This window comes from Suncus etruscus, chromosome 7, assembly GCF_024139225.1.
Source record: "Suncus etruscus isolate mSunEtr1 chromosome 7, mSunEtr1.pri.cur, whole genome shotgun sequence".
NCBI classification, from domain to species: Eukaryota; Metazoa; Chordata; class Mammalia; order Eulipotyphla; family Soricidae; genus Suncus; species Suncus etruscus.
In genome coordinates, this window is record NC_064854.1 from 19,906,860 (window position 1) to 19,929,425 (window position 22,566).

At 50.9% G+C, this 22,566-nt stretch overlaps 1 protein-coding gene and 1 non-coding gene across 2 annotated transcripts; both read left to right on the forward strand.

Annotated features, from left to right (window-relative positions):
- Positions 1-410: 410 nt before the first annotated feature.
- ECHDC3 (enoyl-CoA hydratase domain containing 3) lies at positions 411-5,516 on the forward strand. Its single transcript, XM_049777094.1, has 5 exons — positions 411-617; positions 2,079-2,200; positions 3,481-3,578; positions 4,374-4,574; positions 5,128-5,516. Exons 1-5 carry the CDS (start codon positions 436-438, stop codon positions 5,437-5,439), a joined length of 915 nt encoding a protein of 304 aa, XP_049633051.1. The 5' UTR covers positions 411-435; the 3' UTR covers positions 5,440-5,516.
- Positions 5,517-20,893: 15,377 nt separating this feature from the next.
- On the forward strand, positions 20,894-21,028 carry LOC126014973 (U4 spliceosomal RNA). The gene has a single exon (XR_007497889.1). It is a non-coding gene; the product is annotated as a U4 spliceosomal RNA (small nuclear RNA).
- Positions 21,029-22,566: the final 1,538 nt, after the last annotated feature.

Genomic DNA, 22,566 nt, shown 5'->3' on the forward strand with positions numbered 1-22,566 from the left:
CGGGTTTGTGTGCTTTGGGAGGATCTGTAAATTTCAGGGCGGAGCTAGCTGTCCGGGGGCGGAGCTTTCTGGGCTGAATTGCGTTTGGGGGCGGGGTCGTGCGTTGGGGCGTGGCTTAATGGTCAGGGGCGTGGCTAGATGGTCCGTGAAATGGCTGGCTGTCGGGGCGGAGCTTCCGGGCGGTGCTTCGTGTTTGGGGCAGGGTTGTGAGTTTCAGGGGCGTGACCGGCTGGTCTGGGGGCGTGGCCAGATGACCAAGGGGGCGTGACTAGCTATTCCAGGGGTCGTGATTGGTAGTTACAGGGGCGTGGCTGACTCTTCCGGGGCGGGCCCTGTGTTGGGCGGGGCCGAGCGCTCGGGCTCGGCTTCAGGTCCCTGCCCGGCTTGGCCCTGCGGTCGGGCTCGGAGCGATCACCCCCAGGACCGTCCTCTGCCATGGCGGCCGCCGCGAGCCTGCGCGCCTGCGGGGCCAGAGCGATCGGCCGGCTGCGGCCCCGGCTCGGCCCGTGGACGCCCCCCGCAGCCGCCCGCTTCTGCAGCCCCGCGGGCTCCGCCGGGGACGAGGGCCCGGAGCAGGGGCCGCGACCCACCAGCAGGCGGCAGAGGGACGGCATCAGGTCAGGGGCCCGCGGGAGGCAGGCGGGCGGGCTCGCGGGCCAGTGCTCAGCGCCGGCCGCCCCTGCACCCTGGGTCCCCCGCCCGACCCCAACACTGCCCATGGCCCCCAAAGAGCCCCCACAGCCCCCCGTCCCTCGGGGCCCCAGCTGGACGCAGCAGCAGAAGCAGCCGAGCTTGACTGTCCTTGGACCCTGCAGCGGCCCCTCCTCCTCTGGCTTGTCCCCAGGGCCGACGCCTCCTGAACTTGAGCTTGGCCCGGAACGTAGCACCCTGGAGCTATTTGAGGGGGAAGGGGAAGAGAGACAGACAGAAAGACGGACAGAGACCCTCCTCTCGCCGAGCCCTTCCTGCTGTCCTGCCAGGCTTCCTGCAAAGCTTTCTCCCCAGTCACCTGTAGCTTCTTTTATTTCCTTCTCAAACTTTGCACCTCTTCCCTCTTCCCGTGTGTGTGTGTGTGTGTGTGTGTGTGTGTGTGTGTGTGTGTGTGTGTGTGTGTGTGTGTTAAGCTGGGAATGGAGCACTGAGCACTGAGTCAAGCCCTGCTAGCCACTAAATACTACAGCCCTCCCAGGCAGGCCTCCAGGCACTGAGACCACCCTGGATGAAAGCTGCTGAGCTTCCAGTCAGTGCTGGGCACTGGGTCCTCCTTCCCCCATCCCATCTGCCCTGGCAGCAGGTGACAGGAAGGACAGCCTTGCTGACCCTCACCTGCCAACACTCAGCAACCCCCCAGATTCAGATCCAGGCTTTCAGGCTGACAGTGTTAGCTATATGAGTCCGCTGGAAGCCCCATCCCCCAAATCTTGGGAAAAGCTGAACTGTGGGGAAGAGGCCACACTCAACCCTCAGTGTCTACTCTAGGTGACCTAGCAGCAGAGACCCATTGGAACCTGAGGTCTGTTGCCCTGAGCTGGGCTGTCATTCCTGTAAAGGCCTGAGAACTGCAGCTTCTTGGTGGTTTGGGGGTGAAGGGTCCCCTAGCAATGCTCGAAATGATCAGAGCCACCACAGAGACACGACCTGCCCGTTAGATTCTCCATTAGCACCCCTATAGGGACCACAGAGCCAGCGGGTCCCAGGGCCAGCCCAGACCCGATAGTCCTGAAAATTTGCTTCGGAGGGGGCTGCCCACTTGCCCTCAGAGAAACCCTAGTGCAGGTCTGAGAAAGGTAGAAATACACCTCCATAGAGCACATTTTGAGGCACAGGGAGGGTAGAGTGGGGTGATTGGTCCCACAGTGGCCTTTGGGTTTGCAGCTGCTGCCAGGGAATCTTATCCCATGAGCTTGGGGAAAAGGGGGGACTGGAGAAAAACAGGTGGGCACCCCAGGTGTCTTGGTTCTGTGTAGCCACAGCCTCAGAATTTTAACAGGTTCATCTGCCTTTGGGGAGCGTGTCTGACACTGTCCTGGCAATTGGAAAGGCATTCAAGGGGCTCACGTGTGTTCTTTCCCTGGCAGGAACATCATCCTGAGCAACCCCAAGAAGCGGAATGCACTGTCTCTGGCCATGCTGAGATCTCTGCGCTCTGACCTCCTTCATGAGGCTGATAGCCCTGATCTCAAGGTCATCATCATTTCAGGTGTGTCTCTGAGTGGGACAAGGCCACCCCGAGATCTGTAGCACCCTAGAGTCTTTCCCACATCCTCAGCTTGGCAGGATGATTGCCCCAAAGTCCCTTTCCAAAAGCATGAGTTCTGGAGGACAAAGAGATAGAATTGGATTCAGGGGCTGCAGGGGACAGGGTGGTAAGGTGTTTGCTTTACAATGTGGTAGACCCAGATTTGATACCAAGGACCACATATGGTCCCCAAAATCCCACTAGGAGTGAGCCCTGACCATAACACACACACACACACACACACACACACACACACACACACACACACAAACACACACAGTTCAGGGGCAGAGTATCCTAATGTTCCTGTCATCACAGACTCAGCACGACCTAGCGGCATGTACCCACCTCATACTGGAGCAGTGCTGGCTGCAGGGCCTCAGGATGCTGCCCATGCCTGGCATGTGCAGGCACACCTCAGCCCCAGGCTTTGAAAGTTCCCTGTATCACCAATGTGGCCCCTATAATAAAATAGAGGGGGTTACATCGCCCATCCATGTGTCCCTGATGTGAGCTTTGCAGACCACAGAACCTTGAAACCATACCCCAAGTCCACACTTTCAAGGAGTATTTTGGCATTGCCAAAGTTGGCCCCTGAGCATTGTCCGTTATAGCCAAATACCAAGATTGATGAATGAATTGCTCAATAGGGCTCTCAGGGCCCAGAAGTGGCAAGGAAACTTGTATCAGGCTCTGCATGTCAGGACCTATATGTCTGGTCCCTGACACCGGTTGGTCCCCAGAGCACTGCCACATGTGACCCCAAACTAATAATAACAACAACAATAAAGGGATTCTTAGGACTGGGAGCCTAAGCTCAAAGTATGGAGCTCCTGCCTACCATGCAGTAGCCCAGGGTCTACCTCCTGGTCCCCCACAATCATCAGGAGTCGCCCTCTCACATCATGAGGTGTGGCCTCACACCCAGTTAGCCAGCCACAAGGTGATGCCCAGAAATCAGCCATCATGTCTCTGCTTCCAATCTAACTGCAGCAAGTTCGACAAGGTTGCAGCAGGCTTGGGGCTCATGCCAGTCACAAGTGGCACCTCTGAGGAGGGGCTGGCTGCTTGTCACTGCAGAGTCCGGGGGCTGTGGTTTCTCCCTAAACCCACCTTCTTCATGCACAGGGCCCCCAGTTTCCTTCACTGAAAGCCAGGCCGTTGTGCAGAGCTCACAGGCCCCTCCCAAAACAGGACTGGACACTGGGGTCTGACTTCTCCTTCCTACCCTCCTCTCTCAGCCGAGGGGCCTGTCTTCTCTTCGGGGCATGACTTAAAGGAGCTAAAAGAGGAACAAGACTCCAAAGTCCACACCCAGGTGTTCCAGACGTGTGCCGAGGTGAGTCCAACCTGAGCCAGCACAGGGGAGACCTGAGAGGTTTCTTTGTTGCAGGAAGGGCCCCCACCCCATCCCCAGAGCTGGCATTGCCATAGCACTGAGGTCTTGTTCCAGGGAATGGGTTCAAGGCTTCAGAGGTGATCGATCAAGGGGCCAGAATGATAGTATAGTGGAAAGGGGTCTGGTCTTGCACACAGCTAACCCATGTTCAATCCTTTAAACTCCATATGAGTTTAAACTCCCCCTGAACCTGCCAGAAGTGAGTACCACCAGGTATGTCCGCCAACAAACAAAAGCCTTCAACCCAGGGATATCAGTTTATTGGGGCACCATCTGGTGCCCGCTCAGTTGTCTGCACCACTCGGCCAGGGTCAGGGCAACTTGAGTGTCTGAAAATGACGGGCAGGTCAGCTCTCGCTGATTGACTCAGACAAGTCAGGGTTCCTGAGATTTAGGGGTAAGCTGATTCCCAGGACCAGTTGTCAACTATCTTCTAGGTGGGGCCCCTGGCCCTGGTGCAGGAAGGTCGTGAGGACGGTTGGGGTCACTCTGTGTCTGGAGAGGAGAAAGCCAGGCTTTGAGTGGGGCAGGGACCCCCTGCTTCCCAGGCCCCCATATAGCCCTCACAGGGTGCTGTTCTTGGGGGCTGGCTGGGAGACAGTGGAGGACCCAGCCCAGTTCTGCCATGAGCTCTTCTGCTCCCCAAATTACTCCAATTCTCAGGTGCCTATTTGTTTTCTATAGCTGTGACTCCCCCAGGCCTCTCCCTGAAGCCCTGCACCCCTTTTCTCTCAGGTCATGATGCTGATCCAGCGCCACCAGGTCCCTGTCATCGCCATGGTGAACGGCCTGGCCACGGCCGCCGGCTGCCAGTTGGTCGCCAGCTGCGACATAGCTGTGGCCAGCGACAAATCATCCTTCGCCACGCCAGGTGTGGCTGTGGGGCTCTTCTGTTCCACCCCTGCCGTGGCCCTAGGCAGGGCAGTACCCAAGAAGGTAATACCAGGCTTTCCTCAACTCCAGACAAGGGTCACAGATGACAGCACAAGACACTTGGTTTCCTACAACAAACTGAACTGGCAAGTCGAGGAAACAGACTTGTTCGTTCAGTGTGTCTCCAAAAAGAGCAGCGGCCCATGACCGCATCCAGGAGGGAAGAGGTCGAGCTAGTCTGGCCTGTGGGGCAAGCAAGGGCCAGAGAAGTGGGGATGCCCTGATCCTGGCCTGAAATCTCCATGTTCTGACCATGGCCTCCTCTCCCCCTTTCTCGCCCTGAAGTTCAGCATCCAGGATGCTGGTGATAGCCTGGAGCTGGTTTTGGGCTGAAGTGTGGGATGGAGGCCCTGGAGCCTTCGGGTCTGCACCGGTCACTTTGGGGGGACCTGGTAGGAGGAAGCACATGGACACGAGTCCCAGGTACACCCCCTGGGCAGGTGCAGAGCTTTCAGCACAGCGTCACAAGTGCCCTCTGCTGGTCAAAAAGGGGAACCACACAGCCCCGCAGTGGTTGGATCCTGGAAGGCTGGTGACCCCCTTTCTGTCCCCCCAGGTGGCCCTGGAGATGCTCTTCACAGGGGAGCCCATCTCAGCCCACGAGGCCCTGCAGCATGGGCTGCTAAGCCGGGTGGTGCCTGAGGAGCAGCTGGAGGCCGAGACATTGAGGATCGCGGGCAGGATCGCAGCCTTGAGCCGGCCTGTGCTGGCACTGGGCAAGGCCACCTTCTACCGTCAGCTGCCTCAGACCCTGCACACGGCCTACCAGCTGGCCTCTCAGGCCATGGTGGACAACCTTGGTCTGCAGGATGGCCAGGAAGGCATTGCTGCCTTCGTGCAAAAGCGGAAGCCGCGCTGGTCCCAATGAGGGCCCCGGGGCAACAGCCTGAGCTGAGGCCACCCTAAAGCTGGGGTGAGCAGAGGTGCCATCAGAAGCAGCACTGGCCTCTGGGACGAGGGACCTCAACTCAGGATGGGATTTCACATGTGGAAGAGAAAGGTGATTCTGCCATATCCACAGGTGCCTCAGACTGAGCATGGACCTGCACCTGCTCAGGGAACCTTCCAGAAGGGGCTGAGCTGTCCCTCCCCTCCCCTTGCCTTGTAGCAGGCGGACAGTGGGGTTTCTGCCTCACTGGGCTCTGGGACCACAAAATGGTCTGTGTCCTCTGAGGGACAAAAGGATCATGCCTGGCCACCCACGTGTAATGCAATGTGTCATGACTCCCAGGGGTGTGGGCTGTGCTCCTGACCCTTACTCTGGGATCCAGGCTGCCCACTTCGAAGAGCATAGCAGGCACTCACCCACATTCCCCAGGGCACAGAGCAGCAGGCAAGGGTCCCTACACCCAGTACCCTCCTGCCCAGTTCCCTCTGTGCCTTTCCTGCTGACATCTCAGGGTTCACTGGGACCATGGCACTGGCCTTGAGAGCAGAACCAAGTGCCTTAGCTCCCTAAGGAAATGTTTTATGGCCCACAGAGCAGACTAGCTCGGGAGGCCCTACAGGTGCCCCCAGACCCAGCGCCGGGGCACTCACGCCAGCTGTGTTCTTGGACCTCTGTGGGTCTCTGCCTTTCTCCTCCCTGTCGGGGTCACACCAAGACTAGGGGTAGTACCCCTCATGTTCCTAGTGAGCATGATCCTAGCCCGAGCCATGCGGCTTTTCTGATGGAACTGGTGGGGAAGCCCAGTGAATCCCCCCAGTTAGTTTGCTTGGAGAGGAACCAAAGGGGCCCGAATACTGAGGGGAGGAGCCTCTAAACTTTGTTGGTTTTATTTTAAATAACATATTTAAGCACCATGATTAAAACATGTTTATAGTTGGGTTTCAGTTATAAAAAGAACACACCCCCTTCATCAGTGCAACCTTCCCACCACCAATGCCCCCCATTTCCCTCTGTTCATTCAGAAATGTTGTTCTTTTCTTAGCAATTACTAATGAGATCCTACGTAATTGACAATGTTTAACTTGCAATAAAAGAGAAATTTCTGATTTCCAAGGCTTTTTTTTTCTATCATATTTTTTTTTTATCATGCTTGCAACAAGTTCATTTTTTCCAGTTCAGAGCTAACTGGGAAAATAGTAAAAAAATAAAGGAACACACACACACACACACACACACACACACACACACACATCAAGCAAAAATAAAACAAAAACAAAAAAGGAGGCTGGTGTCTCAGGGCTGCAGGGTTCCCAGGAAAAGGGGGTGCTTTGTGATTATTCCTGGGGTGCCCCCTCCCCTGTCCTGCCTGCAGAATGTTCCAGCAAATTCCAGACCAGTCTGCAGCTCACTTTTTTTTTCTTTCTTTCTTTTTTTTTTTTTTGGTTTTTAGGTTACACTGGCAGCACTTGGGTTACTCCTGGCTCTATGCTCAGAAATCGCTCCTGACAGGCTCGGGGGACCATATGCGATGCCAGGATTTGAACCGCCATCCTTCTGCATGCAAGGCAAAGGCTCTACCTCCATGCTATCTTTCCAGCCCCTCCTTTTTTCTTTCTTTTTTTAAACTTTAAATAGATTGGTTTTTGAGCCACACCCAACAGCTCTCAGGGGTTCCTCCTGGCTCTGCATTCACAAATTGCCCACAGTAGGCAAATGGGATACTGGGAATCAAACCGGGTCTCTCCCAGGTTGAGGTTGGCCGCATGCAAGGCAAACTCCCTACCACTATCTCTCTGGCCCTCTTTTTTTTTTTTTTTTTTTTCCGTTTTTGATTTTAGGTCACACCTGGATGCGCTCAGTGGTTGGCTACTCCTGGCTCTGTGCTCAGAAATTGCTCCTAGCAGGGATTCGAACCACCATCCATTCTGGGTTGGCTTCGTGTAAGACAAATGCCCTACGGCTGTGCTATCGCTCCGGCTGAACTTTTCTAAGTTTCAAGGTGTGATTTCCCGCTGTGCCGCTGACCCACTCTGGCCTTTGGGTGGGAAGTCCTGGGCTGAGAACCCCCTTGGCATTTGGAAGAAGGAAATCACAGTTTTGCTGCCACTTAGCAATGGGTGTTGTGCTGCAGGAGTTCTGGGGTGAGCCTACAGCAGAACAGGGCGTGAGGAGCAGCTTCCTGCACACCCATGTTTGAAGGGATGCGGAAATAGGCCAGCGTGTGCTTAGTGGTACAGAGACCAGCCTGCACCCGGCCCACGTGTGAGGTCCCCCATATTCCATCCACAGCCAAAACAGACCTAGTGCAGGGCACCTTGGTGTCACGTTCATACACATGCATATACACGTGCATACACACAGGCTCACGCATGTACACAAGGTCCATACATGCACATACGTGAACAAGAGCATGGAAGCTTCTGGAAGGACAAGGGAGAAGCTGAATTGAACTTGGGTCTTGAGCATCACCCAACCCTGGTCAGAAACATCCTCCCTGGGCTCAAGGGCAGGCAGCAGGGCAGGGTACTCAAGCCCCAGGGGGACATATGACTCAAGGGAGAGATTTGGGGTCAGGACCCACATCCTGGAAGCAGCCAGATCCTGTCCCTTCCAGAAAAGCTCTGAAACTGCAAGAAAAAGCCCTGAAAGGGGCTGGAGAGATAGCATGGAGGTAAAGCGTTTGCCTTTCATGCAAGAGGTCATCGGTTCGAATCCCAGCGTCCCATATGGTCCCCTGTGCCTGCCAGGAGCAATTTCTGAGCATGGAGCCAGGAGTAACCCCTGAGCACTGCCGGGTGTGACCCAAAAACCACAAAAAAAAAAAAAAAGCCCTGAAAACCTGACATCATCCCAACAAGGAAAAGTAGTGGCCAGCCACTAGCCTGGAAGCATTGACCTCCCAGCACCTCCAGGTGGGGCCCCCAGAACAAAACAAAGCCAAATAAAACCCAAGCACCCTAAAGCTCCTTTGTTTTGTTGTGGGCCACTCCTGACTCTACACTCAGGGATCATTCCTGGAAGGGTTCAGGGGGCCACGTGGGGTGTTGGAGATCGAACCCAGATCTGTCACGTACAAGATAACCACCACCTCTGCACCCTCTCTGGAGCCCATAAACCTTGATAAACTCGATTTCTGTCCTAGTTGAAGGACTGGAAAAAAAAGATTCCCTGATGTAAATAGTCCTTTATTCTTTTCCCTGGAAATGTTTGCGACCTTTATTTTTCCTTTTTTTTTTTTTCATTGTTTCCCAAGAATTTGGGGACTTTTTCCCTATAGTTTTTAATACATTGGCAGTTTCCAAAGTGCCTCCAGGACCTGCTTGTCTTTTTTTTTTTTTTTTTTTTTTTTGGTTTTTGGGTCACACCCGGCAGTGCTCAGGGGTTATTCCTGGCTCCAGGCTCAGAAATTGCTCCTGGCAGGCACAGGGGACCATATGGGGCTCCGGGATTTGAACCGATGACCTCCTGCATGAAAGGCAAATGCCTTACCTCCATGCTATCTCTCCGGCCCCCCCCCCTTTTTTTTTTCTTTTACAGATTTATTGAGTTCCCTGCCCACCACATAGCCCAGTGGAATGAGAAGACACCCATGACAAACCTACAGGGAGCTAGGGAGTTATACAAATGGGAAATGAACCATTCTGGGGCAACAAGAAGTAATGAATGGCCAAACAAATAGCTGACAACAGAAAAGATAGGCATATTTAAAAATAGCGATCATGCGGGGCCGGGTAGGTGGTGCTGGAGGTAAGGTGTCTGCCTTGCAAGCGCTAGCCAAGGAAGAACCGCGGTTCGATCCCCCGGCGTCCCATATGGTCCCCCCAAGCCAGGGGCGATTTCTGAGCACATAGCCAGGAGTAACCCCTGAGCGTCAAACGGGTGTGGCCCAAAAACCAAAAAAAAAAAAATAGCGATCATGAATAACTTCGTAATTCATAATGATGAAATAAAAAAAGAAAAAATAGCAAGTGAAAGAATTCATTTAAAAGGTGAACTTCAGATAATGTCCAGTAAAACGTTCAGAAAATAGTAATAAGAATCCTAATCAGGGGCCGGGTGGTGGCGCTGGAGGTAAGGTTCCTGCCTTGCCTGCGCTAGCCTAGGACGGACCGCGGTTCGATCCCCCGGCGTCCCATATGGTCCCCCAAGAAGCCAGGAGCAACTTCTGAGCGCATAGCCAGGAGTAACCCCTGAGCGTCACAGGGTGTGGCCCAAAAACCAAAAAAAAAAAAAAAAAAAAAAAAAAGAATCCTAATCAAAGGATTTATTATTCTCAATACAGTCCCAGACTCCACCAGTAGGGGACGGTGCCTGCTCAGTTCTATATAGAAACGGGTCGGGGAAGACCCGTTCAAGCGAAGAAATCCTTTTGCATTTTCTGAATAAAGGGGATATCTTTAGCAGGTTCAAGAGGCAATGGGGGATTTACTCAATACCCATCTGATACGGGGTATTGATATTTGATATTAATATCAAAGACGCATAAGGCCCTGGTAGAGCTTAACAAGAAATAAGCACCCAACCCATATGGGGAGAAGAAATGAACAGAAACTTTCTCAAAGAAGAAAGATGGTTTGTCACACAAAAAATGCTCCACATCACTAATCATCAGGGAGATGCAAATCAAAACAACAATGAGGTACCATCTCACACCACAGTCTGAGAACACATCACGAAGAACAAGTGCTGGCATGGATGCAGGGAGAAAGGGACTCTCATTCACTGCTGGTGGGAATGCAGACTGGTCCAGCCTTTTTGGAAAATAATATGGATATTCCTCAAAAAACTAGGAGCTGGAGAGGTAGCACAAATGTAGGACATTTGCCTTGAGTGCAGCCAACCCAGGACGAACGGTGTTCGAATCCCAGCATCCCATATGGTCCCCCGAGCCTGCCAGGAGCGATTTCTGAGCACAGAACCAGGAGTAACCTCTGAGTGCTGGCGGGTGTGACCCAAAAACAAAAACAAAACCTAGAAATTAATCTTCCATATGACCCAGCATCCTGGGAATATACCTTAGGATCCCATAGATTTCCCATCTTTTCTCTAACAAGATGTAGATCAGTCATGAAAAATCATGGGTATCTGGCCCATGCAGCAGAAAGCTAGCCATCTCAGGATCAATTTCTGAACACAGCCAGGAGTAATCCCTGAGCACCGCTGGGTATGGCCCAAAAACCAAGAAGAAAAAGGAAAAGAAACTACTCCTAACAGGCTGGGGAGACCATATGAAATGCAGGGTCATCCATGTGCAAGGCAAAAAATATGTGCTATCTTACCGACTGTGCTATGCTATTGCTCAAGCGCTTCTTTAAATTTATATATATATTTTTTTTAAATAACTTTGCTTTCACTTACCTGAAAATAAATGTATTATGACCAATTATGTCAACTATGTGATATTTTCTTTAAATAAATAAATAAACACAATGTGGAAAAGTCCTCTGCATTCCTATATTTATCCCGGCACTATTTACAATAACCAGAATCTGGAAAGAAACCAAGTGCCCACGAACAGATAAGTAGATAAGGAAACTGGTACATTTCCACAATGGAATACTATGCAACTGTTAGGGGAAAAATGAAATCACAAAATGTACTTATACATAGATAGGTATGGAGAGTATTATGTTAAATGAAATGAGTCCATGGGAGTGGGAGAGACAGAATAATCACACTCATTTATGGAAAATTAAAATAAAACAAGATAGCATGAAAATAATATCCAGAGACAACAGAGATGAGGGTGAGGAGGACAAGTGCATGGTAAGAAGCTTGCCACAAACAATGGAAGATACAGCGAGGACAGAGAAGAGACCACTATGACCATGAGAGTTGGAAATGATCGCTCTGGACAAGAACTGGGTGCTGAAAGAAGGTAAAGTGATGGACATGATATACCTTCAGTAACAATATTGCAAACCACAGTGTCTAAAAGGAAAAAAGGGGGAGACACACACACACACACACACACACAGAAATAGAGAAGAAAAATGTCTGCCACAGAAGCAGGCATAGGGGAGGGCAGGAGGGAAACTGGGGTCATAAGCATTATTCAGGGATTTCTCCTGGATCTGCACTCAGGGATCACTCCTGGCAAGCTTGGGGGACCATACGGGATGCCAAGCATCAAACCCAGGTTGAACACATGCAAGGCAAGTGTCCTCACCACTGAACTATCTCTCCATCCCCCTATATAATTTTTTTGAAGCCCACACTACCCAAAGCAGCCTATACACTCAATGCAATCAGAAGCCGAAGCATTTTTCTGCTTTGGATTCTGGACCACTCCCAATGGTGCTCAGGAATTATACTTGCGGGCTTGAGGGGACCATGTGGGATGCTGGAGATTGAATCTGGGCTGGTCACATGCAAGGCAAATATCCTGCCTGCTGTACCATCGCTCTGGCCCCTCCAAGCAATTTTTCTTTAAAAAACGGAACAAACTATCCATAAATTTGCATCAAGCCACCACAAAAGACCCTCCTGCCCCATCCAATAACCAAAGCCATCTTGGGGAAGACGAGCAATGTGGGAGGTCTCATGTTTCCTGATTTCAAACTATATTACAAAGCTGCAAGTGCCAAAACAGTCTGAGACTGGTGTGGAAGCAGAACACAGAGGGAAGGGAAAGGGTAGAAGAAATAAAGCTACACACATGTGGTCAACTGATGCGAAGAAGCCAGTCAGATCTATTGTGGGCAATACTTGTGTTGGGGAACCAGGGCACCACAGGAAAAGGCCCTGGCTTTTAGCAGTCAGCCAGCCCAGAAAACTACAGAGCACTACCAAGAACAAATTTTGTTTCCAGGAGAGGAAAACAGTAGAGGCAATCAGAAACGGGGTAGGGGGCTTTGGGCCCACGGTCTGAATGACCCTCCACTCTTGTCTGTCTGTCTGTCTGTCTGTCTGTCTGTCTGTCTGTCTCTCTCTCTCTCTCTCTCTCTCTCTCTCTCTCTCCCCCCAGCTTTTTGGAGTTGGGGCCTCTTTGCCAGCTCCTGCTCAGGGCAGCTGTGCATTCTTGACTTCCTGTTTCTAGTGCCTTGGAAGCTGCACTGGACACTCCTGTCATCTCTCCCTTTTGGGGCTCTGAACATTGGGGTGTGTCTGAAGTTGCCCAAAGGTGGCTAGCAACCTGGAGCCCAGTACCAGAGACCTGGCCTTGGCTTTGTGTCGTTATGGTGACCTGGGTAGGGAACCCTCCTCGTGGGGCTAGGAGAGACTGTGGGTAGAGTCTGTATGCAGGGGTCCCCTCCCAATGCTTCACTGGGCATAACCTCAAAACGAAAACAAACCCCAAAGGGGGTTTCTGGAGTGACAGTTCCAGGGGATAGAGATGACACCATTCACTCCTCTCGGGTCTCCCCCTCACCCCCAGTTTCTCCCCACCACAGAGACACCTGGAGCAGCCCAGGGCCACAGAAATGGACAGAGGAGCCCTCACCCCTTCACACACACATACCTAGAGGCCAGGGAGGAGCCATAAGGAGGTGCAGATGGGAATGGGCTATCTCACGGGGACACAGGAGAAAGTGGATGGAGCCCAGAAGGTCTGCCTGCAATGGGGCGAGGGTGAGCTAAGACAGTAAGGGTACCACTGGGCATTGTGTAGTCCCATGCTGTGCCAGCAGGGGCGCCACTGAGTGCATGTCTGTGTGCAAGCATGCATGTGTGTTTGTGTTCCTGTTTGTGTCTGTGCGTTTGTCCATGTGTGTCTATGTCCAAGTCTCTGTGTATGTGTGGGTGAAGGTCAGAAGGACAGTTCTGTAGGCATCAGTGTGGGGACCTTGGTGAAAGGACCATTTCCCTCTGCAAGGGGTCATGTCCTCCACTTCCTTCTCAACAGCAGCCAGCTTGGGTTACCCACTCGTCCACAGTCACCTCTGCATCTCCTTTGTCCCCAGCATCTGAGCAAGCAACCACCCAGGCCACTAGGACTCCCCTCCCCAAACCATCAGAGTCCTCCCAAGCCACCAAAATCCCCAAACCACCAAGCTCCTCCAAAGAAACAGCTCCCCAAGACTACCAGATTTTCCCCCAGATCACCAAGGCTCCCCCATTCAGCATTGACTTCGCAGCCAGGTCCCTGCTGAGCTCCCACATTAGAGAAAGGGGAGCTCTGGCCTCGCGTGGGTGGATGCGGAAAGCAGTGGTCACAGCCTCTGGGTGCCAGGCAGGGTTCTGGACACTCTGACCATCTGGTCTGTCCAACTGGGTGTTTCTTCGAGGTGCAGACGGTGCTGAGGGGCTGGGTCTCTCTCGAGTTACAACTGATTCTATGCAGGAGCCACAGGAGTTACTAGAGATCGATCCCAAGTTCAGACACAGGCAAGGTGGTGCCCTCCCCTTCCTGCATGTGACTGAGTTTATTTTAGTAAAGGGTTTTTATTTTTAGTTTCAGTCCACACCTAGAAATGCTTATTGCTTGCCTTGGCTCTATGTTCAGAGATCACCTCCTGTGGGCTCAGAGGACCATATGGGACTATATGGGGATTGAACCCGGGTCAGCCATGCACAAGGCAAGTGCTCAGTAAAGGTAGTAAAGGTACTGAAACTTGTCTAGGACCTCAGGACCTCCAGCTCCAAAACTCAGTTAAAAAGCTGGAGAGAAGCCCTGGAAAGACCAGGAGCAAATCCAAAGTGCTGAATTAGGCACTGTCTGCACTAAAAGCAACTCATTCTTGGGGCATTTCTTCTCTAGGAAGAAAGGAGACAAGGCCAGGGCCAGGTTTCCTGGAGAACCCACTTACTGAAGCGGCTGCCCTATGCGTGTGAGGTCCAGTCGCCTCCCTCCCCCGGCTCTTTAGAATCAAGACAGAACAAGAAACATTGGGGGGCCCGGAGAGATAGCACAGCGGTGTTTGCCTTGCAAGCAGCAGATCCAGGACCTAAGGTGGTTGGTTTGAATCCCGGTGTCCCATATGGTCCCCCATGCCTGCCAGGAGCTATTTCTGAGCAGACAGCCAGGAGTAACCCCTGAGCACCGCCGGGTGTGGCCCAAAAACCAAAAATAAAAAAAGAAACATTGGGGCCAGAGAAGTAGCACAGCCATTAAGACTCTTGCTTTGCATGCAGCCGGCCCAGGTTTGATTCCCGGCATCCCATATGGTCCCCTAAGTCCCTCCAGGAGTGATTCTTCAGCACAGAGTCAGGAGTGAACCCTGAATCTCACTGGGTGTGGCCCCAAACCACCTCCCCCCCAACACATACACATAAAAAGAAACATCAAAAATCAGGAGCTGGAGTGATAGCACAGTGTGATAGGGCATTTGCCTTGCACACAACCAGCCCTGGATAGAACCAAGTTCGATTCCCAGCATCCCATATGGTCTCCCAAGCCTGCCAAGGGAGATTTCTGAGCACAGAGCCACTAGTAACCGCTGAGCAATGCTGGGTGTAGCCCCCCAAACAAACAAACAAACAAACAAAAAAACAAATAAAAAATTTGTTCTAGGGGCCAGAGAGATAGCATGGCGGTAGGGTGTTTGCTTTGCATGCAGTAGGATGGTGGTTCGAATCCCGGCATCCCATATGGTCTCCAGAGCCTGCCAGGAGCAATTTCTGAGCATAGCGCCAGGAGGAACCCTGGAGCACTGCTGGGTGTGATAAAAAAAATCTGTTCTAGAAAAGAAAAATTGCTTATTACTAGAAAGACAGGAAGAAGAATTATGCTCTTCATAGAATCCTAGGTTCAGGGAGGACTGGAGAAAAAAAAAACATTCGGGATTGGAGAGATAGCATGAAGGTAAGGTGTTTGCCTTGAATGCAGAAGACCATGGTTGGAATCCCGGCATCCCATATGGTCCCCCAAGCCCGCCAGGAGCGATTTCTGAACATAAAGCCAGGAGTAACCCCTGAGCGATGCCGGGTGTGACCCAAAAACCAAAAAAAAAAAAAAAAACAAAAAAAAACAAAAAACAAAAACAAAAAAAAATTCACATTTATCAGAGTCCTAGAAGGAACTCCAGGAAATGATTAGTCAGCCCAGAGCCCATTATTAGCAAACTCAGGAAATGGTGGGAAGCTTATCGCTTATCTTGTTCTCTCACTTAAAGGCAGAACTTGTAGGAGCCAGTTCTGCTGGGGGCCTTTGGGGATCCCTTTACCACTCAGCTAGAAGCAGAGGGGTTCAGTCAGGTTAATGGAACTTTGCTTGGGGACCAAAAGGTGCTGGGAAGAAACTCAGGGCTTTGCGTACACAAAACAAGTGTTCCCCACTCAGTCACACCTCTAGCCCCATAAGGGTCTTTTTATTAGTTTTGTTTTGGGAGAGGGTGTTGCAGCACTCTGAACATGGCCAGGTGTGTGACCCAAAAACAAAACAAAACAAAACAAAACAAAACAAGGGCCAGAGCAATAACAGAGCAAGGAGGACGTTTACCTTGCTTGCGGCTGACCTGGGTTTGATCTCCGGCATCTCATAGGGTTTCCCCAAGTCTGCCCTCAGAGCGACTGAGCTCAGAGCCAAGAATAACCCAAGAGCTGCTCAGTGTGGCCCAAGAACCAAAATGCATTTTTCGGGTGGAGAGATAGCGCGGTGGTAGGGCATTTTCCTTGAATGTGGCCAACCTGGGAAAGACCCAGTTCAATTCCAGGCATCCCTTATGGTCCCCAAGCCTGCCAGGAGCAATTTCTGAGTGCAGAGCCAAGAGTAACGCATGAGCACTGCGGGGTGTGGCCCAAAAACCAATAAATAAATAAATAAATAAAATTTAAAAAAATACATTTTTCTGGGCCCGGAGAGATAGCACAGAGGCGTTTGCCTTGCAAGCAGCTGATCAAGTACCAAAGGTGGTTGGTTCGAATCCTGGTGTCCCATATCCCCCCCTCCCCTCCGTGCCTGCCAGGAGCTATTTCTGAACAAGACAGTCAGGAGTAACCCCTGAGCAACACCAGGTGTGACCCCTCCAAAAAAACAAAAAGAAATACATTTTTCTCTAGTAAACAGAGAGAACTAATATATATTATGTAACCAAAAAAAAAAAAAAAAACAAGATAAAAATTCAAACATAGAAGACCAGGGGTAAATCTTTCCTCTTTACCTTTCTCCTTTAAATAGTCAAAGTACATACATAGGAAAATGTTGAAGAATTCTGAAATGTGGGGGCCAGAGTGGTGGCGCAAGCTGTAAGGCGTCTGTCTGCCTTGCAAGCGCTAGCCTAGGATAGACCGCAGTTCCCAGGAGCTATTTCTGAGCTCATAGTCAGGAGTAACCCCTGAGCGTCAATGGGTGTGACCCAAAAAGAAAACAAAACAAACAAACAAAAAAAGAATTCTGAAATGTGGGCTGAAGTGATAGCACAGTGGTAGGGCGTTTGCCTTGCATGCCAACGACCTAGGACCCAGGTTCAATCCCCTGTATCCAATATGGTCCTTCAGCCTACCAGGAGCGATTCCTGAGCGCAGAGCGCAGAATAACCCCTGAGCACCGCCGGGTATGGCCCCAAAACAAAAACATAAAACAAAAGAATCCTGAGATGTGGGTTCAAGCCATAGCACAATGGGGAGGGCATTTGCCTTGCATGCAGCTGACCTGGGTTTGATCCTCAGCATCCCATATGGTCCCCCAAGCTCTGAGAGGAGTGAACACTGACTCAGAGATCACCTGAGCACCGCCCCAAATCAAAATCAAACAAACCGGGGCCGGGCGGTGGCGCTAAAGGTAAGGTGCCTGCCTTACCTGCGCTAGCCTAGGACGGACCGCGGTTCGATCCCCCGGCATCCCATATGGTCCCCCAAGCCAGGAGCGACTTCTGAGCGCATAGCCAGGAGTAACCCCTGAGCGTCACCGGGTGTGGCCCAAAAACCAAAAAAAAAAAAAAAAAAAATCAAACAAACCAAACCAAAAATGCAATTCTACAAAGCTGCGTGCTAAGTTGGTCACAGAATTCTCTCGGTTATCAGGGAGACTGAGTTATCAGTTGATTGGCGATCTGTCTTCTGTCTTCTGAGATGCGGAAATAGATTTTTCCAGGTCTCTCAGAAACGAACTCTCCCGCAGTACGTTTCTGTGTCGATTAGTGCTTTGATGGAAGGAGCCAGTTCTAAGGGTGCTGATCATATCAAGTCCATTTAAAAACAAATCCCAAACCAGAGGTAGGGGAAGCATTAAGGCAGCAGTTAGATGCCATCCTCAAACCCTCAGCGCTGACCCTGTCCCAAGGCTGACACACCGGCTACACTAAGGCTGGCTGTTGGGAATAATTTTATGAAAATCATAAGGAATGAGGCATTTGATCTCTTCTGTCCAGTGGCTGTGTTAAGGCGAACAAAGTTTAGGGGATTTCTGTGTTTCCAGTTTCAGCTGATGTTGTGTTTTAGGTTTTATTTTGCTGCTCCCAGCCTTGTGCTTGGGGTCACCCAGGGTGCTCAAGTGCTAAGGGGGACTTGGGATTGAAGCCCTTGTCCAGCCCAGGGAAGCCCCTTCTCCCCCCCACCCCCCAGGCAGGATCTTGAGATTCTATCAAAGCCAGAACAAACAAAACCAAGCTGGGGAGAAAGAAGTTTCCTTTCTCCCTGGAGCTTCAAGGGTGTGCGACCAGCTGGTGGGGTAAAATGACCGGAAATACAGGGGGGAAAGGGTTGGCTGCGGGGAAGCCTATCTAGTGCTAACCTGCCATTATAAAGAAAATTATAACAATTCCCTAGCACAATGATGGCTTTTTCACAAAATGCAACCTCCAAAACCAGAAAGTGGAATTTGACCCTCAAATCACCGGTCTCTGCCCAGCTCTCCCCAGCACCCCAGCACTGCCTCTCCCAGTTGGAATGTTTCTGCAGAGTTGTATCCTGAGAATTCATCCCCAGAAACAACTCACTCTAGGACAGAATTGTAGGGCTGGGAATAATGCCTGGTCATGTTCTGGGGTTGGGAGTATTGGGAATCAAACTAGAGAAACCTCACACATGTGTAGCATCATTAAGGCACATGCTAGATTCAACCCGAGTGGGTCAACGTCACTGTCCCCTGGCCTTTTAGCCTCAGATCAGTGAGCCACCAGTACATTTGCCATGGGTCCCCCAAGTTTCTTTCTGCAGAAGTTCTTGGTCCTGTACCACATGGATAGAACAGGAAGAGATGATCTCATGAAGAGGGAAAGATGTCAGACCCTCCACACGAGCAAACACAGATCTGCCTCTGGGGAAAGAAGAAACAGGTACCCAGGAAACAGATCCCAGGAGAGGGGGTTCCCTGGCCCATCTCCCCTCCTTCTGAAACAGGAGAGCTGCCCCCAGAAGCCTCAGAGCTTCCACCATCTCCTGCTGACAGCCTCGTCACCAGGCAGCAGGACAGAACTGGGCCATCAGGGCTCAATCTTGGGGTGCCTGCCAAGGAGGCAGTCCTGTGTGAAACGGAAGGTTTGTGATGGGAGGGTGGGGATAGCGATCAGCACCCTGAGGTGGTCAGCCCCAGGCCCGCTCTGAAATGTCACACTGCCTTGGCACACGCCTGCCCTGCGTTTCGGTTACTAGATCCTTTTCTACTTATTTAAACATGGCCCGTGGGTGCCACCGGGGGCTTCTCTCCCTGGGCAGACAGATAGTGCCCAGATGATAAGGAAACCCATTTCTCGAACCCTCCTCCCACCTGTCCAGAGTTTCTGGCTCTAATCAACTGCCTGACAACTTCACTACGAATCACAAGGCTGTGCTGCCTTTCCTTTCACAATGCACCTTTTGAGGGGAGGAGGTCTTGTCTGTTTTTGTTTTGAGAGGTCACTCCTAGAGGTTCTCAGGGCTCCTGATTTTGGGATGTTGCTGCTGTTGCTCCCACATGCATACTGGCCCTGTAAACATCTTCCAAACCTCCACAAGCAGGTTTGTTGTTTTGTTTTGTTTTGTTTGAGGCAGAGGGACACACCTGGCCTTATTCAGGTGTAACTCTTGGCTATATATAACTCAGGAATATCTCCTGGTGGTACTCTGGAGACCATATGGGATGCTGGGAATCAAACTCTGGTTGGCCACGTGCAAGGTTAACGCCATCCCAGCTGTACTATTGCTCCAGCCCCATATACTGGTTTTGTTTTTGTTTTTGTTTTGTATTGGGGCCACACCCTGTGATGCTCAGGGGTTATTCCTGGCTCTGACGTCAGGAATTACTCCTGGCAGTAATCAGGAGACCATATGGGATGCCGAGGATCAAATTTGGGTCAGCCACATGCAAGGCCAATGCCCGATCTGCTGGCCCCACATGCTGGTATTTTATTTTATTATTCATTCATTTTTTTTTAATTTATTTTTTGGCCACACCTGGCAGAACTCAGGGGTTACTCCTGGCTCTGCACTCAGAAATTGCTGGCAGGCTTAGAGGACCATATGGGATGCTGGGAATGGAACCTAGGTCTGTCCTGGGTTGGCCACGTGTAAGGCAAATGCCCTGCCACTGTGCTATCTCTCCAGCCCCATGCTGTTATTTTAATAGCAACTTTCTTTTTTTTTTTTTTTTTTTATTTTGGGCCACACCCCGTGGTGCTCAGGGGTTACTCCTGGCTGTCTGCTCAGAAATAGCTCCTGGCAGGTACGGGGGACTATATGGGACACCAGGATTCAAACCAACCACCTTTGGTCCTGGATTGGCTGCTTGCAAGGCAAACACCGCTGTGCTATCTCTCCGGGCCCTAATAGCAACTTTCTTTTCCCGAACCTGCAAAGATGCTGTGGTAGAATGTCAGGTTAAAGGGACACAATCCTGACCCTTCTGGTGCCTTCTGAGAGCCGGCTAGAAAACATCATCAAGCCAATAAGTTATGGTCCAGAAAATATTTCGAGATGGAGACCTACAACCTGGCATCAGTGGGAAGCAGATCTCTCGGCTCTGAGCCGTTTTCCTGTGTCTCACTTGGGTTTTCTCAATATCCTGGAGGTCACTTCCATACCAGGCACCTTCAGTCACAGGGTTGACTCAACGAAAAGGACTCAGCTGATGGCAATGCTGAGGGCACCTAGAGTGTGAGTTGGAGGCAGGCACGCTCCGTGAGATGCCAGCTATGTTCTCTGGCCTTGCCCAGCGAGTCAAAGCTTAGCAGAGGTGTTGGCGAGTCAAAGCTTAGGACAGGTTACGCCCCCAGCCTGTGTCTCAATAAGAAACAAACAAATCTGCTAGATTTTCCTTACTGTTCCTAGTTGTCTTAATCTTATCATCTGGTGTCTGTTCAGATCAACTATGAAACAGTTTTGTTTAGAGCCTGCTAGGAGAGGTGTTAATCGCCTCATTATAGAAATGAGAAACTGGGCCGGAGTGATGGGACAGCAGAGAACGTTAACCTTATAAGCAGCCAACCCAGGCTCGATCCCTGGCATCCCATAGGGTTCCCTGGCCCTGCCAGAAGTGATCCCTGGGTGAAGAGTCAGGAGTAAGCCCTTGAGCACTGCTGGATGTGGCCTGAAACACCAAAAGAATAAAAATAAAATTTTTAAAAGAGGAGGAACTAGCTTTGCGCAGTGGCAGTATCGTAGCCAATGAGGTTTATCCGAGGCGTGATTATTGCTAATTGAAAACTTTTCCCAATACCCTGCTGTGACAACTTGAAATATAGTCGCATTGGAATTTTTGACTGAAAAGAAAAAAAAAAAAAGAGGAGTATCTGAGTATCCCAAAGCATAAAGTAATAAACCTTTCAAAGTGGAAGAGACATAAGTCACAATCATTTCTTTTAAGCTCTTCCCATTTGATTCACAGATGCCCTAATATTTTCATAATAGTAAGATTTACCACTGACCTTTAACCCTCTCCTTCTGAGGTCATCCCAGTTAGTACAGTTTCTCAAGCCAGTTTTTTTTGTTTTGTTTTGTTTTTGTTTTTGTTTTTGGGTCACACCCTGCGGTGCTCAGGGGTTACTCCTGGCTATCTGCTCAGAAGTAGCTCCTGGCAGGCACGGGGGTGGGGGGGGTGGGGGGGGGACGGGACCATATGGGACACCGGGATTCGAACCAACCACCTTTGGTCCTGGATTGGCTGCTTGCAAGGCAAACACCGCTGTGCTATCTCTCTGGGCCCTCAAGCCAGTTTTTATACTGCAAAATAAGAACACTTTTAGCAGTGGCACTAGACGTAAGGCATCTGCCTGGCAAGTGCTAGCCTAGGACAGACCACAGTCCCATATCGTTTCCCCAAGCCAGGAGTAATTTCTGAGTGCATAGCCAGGAGTAACCCCTGAGTGTCAACGGGTGTGACCCAAAAACCAAAATAAATAAATAAATAAAGAGCACTTTATGTTTACTTAAAAAATAAGGGTGGAGCGATAGCACAGCGGGGAGGGTGTTTGCCTTGCATGTGGCCAACCTGGGTTGGATCCTGGCATCCCAGGTGGTTCCCCCACCCAAGTCTGCCAGAAATAATATTCTGGCACAGAACCAGGAGTAATCCCTGAGTACTGCCCGGTGTGGCCCCCAAACAAACAAAAAGCCATTTAACAACCTTAACCAGAATAATTGTGTGGCATTTGGGGGGGGGGGTGTCTTTGTGTATTTCTGGCATTTTTCTTATTAAAGATCAGTCTCGGAAGATTGTTTAAATCTAGTGACAGGCCTGAGAAATGGCAAAGGGGAAGGCAATAACTGTCCATGTGGCTGACCCAGGTTGGATCCCAAGTAGCACAGTGGGTCCTCTGAGCACTGCTAGAAGTGATCCCTGAGGACAGAGCCAGGTAGCCAGGTAAGCACCACCAGTAATGGCCCCTTAACACACACACACACACACACAGAGCCAGGTAGCCAGGTAAGCACCACCAGGAATGGCCCCTTAACACACACACACACACACACACACAACCCAATTACTATGAGGGAAAGCCCCATCAATTAAATTCATGAGTGATAAAGCCTCAAAGATCCTCTTCATGTTCCATTGATTCCCTGACCTTATCTGAAAACTTTCATGAATGTTCAGTCCCTCCCTGTATAATTTTGGGGAATGGAGGTGCTCAAACAGGGGTGCAGTAGACAGAACCCAGGTTGCTCCCTTCCCTCGGGGGATCTGCCAGCCCAGAGGCAGTCCGGGGTTCATTCACCCCCAGAAAGATCTGGCTGCTCTCACTTCCCCCAGCCCTCTTGAAACGTCATTTCTTTCCTGTTCCCTTATTGCCTTTCTTTAGGCCTTTCTCT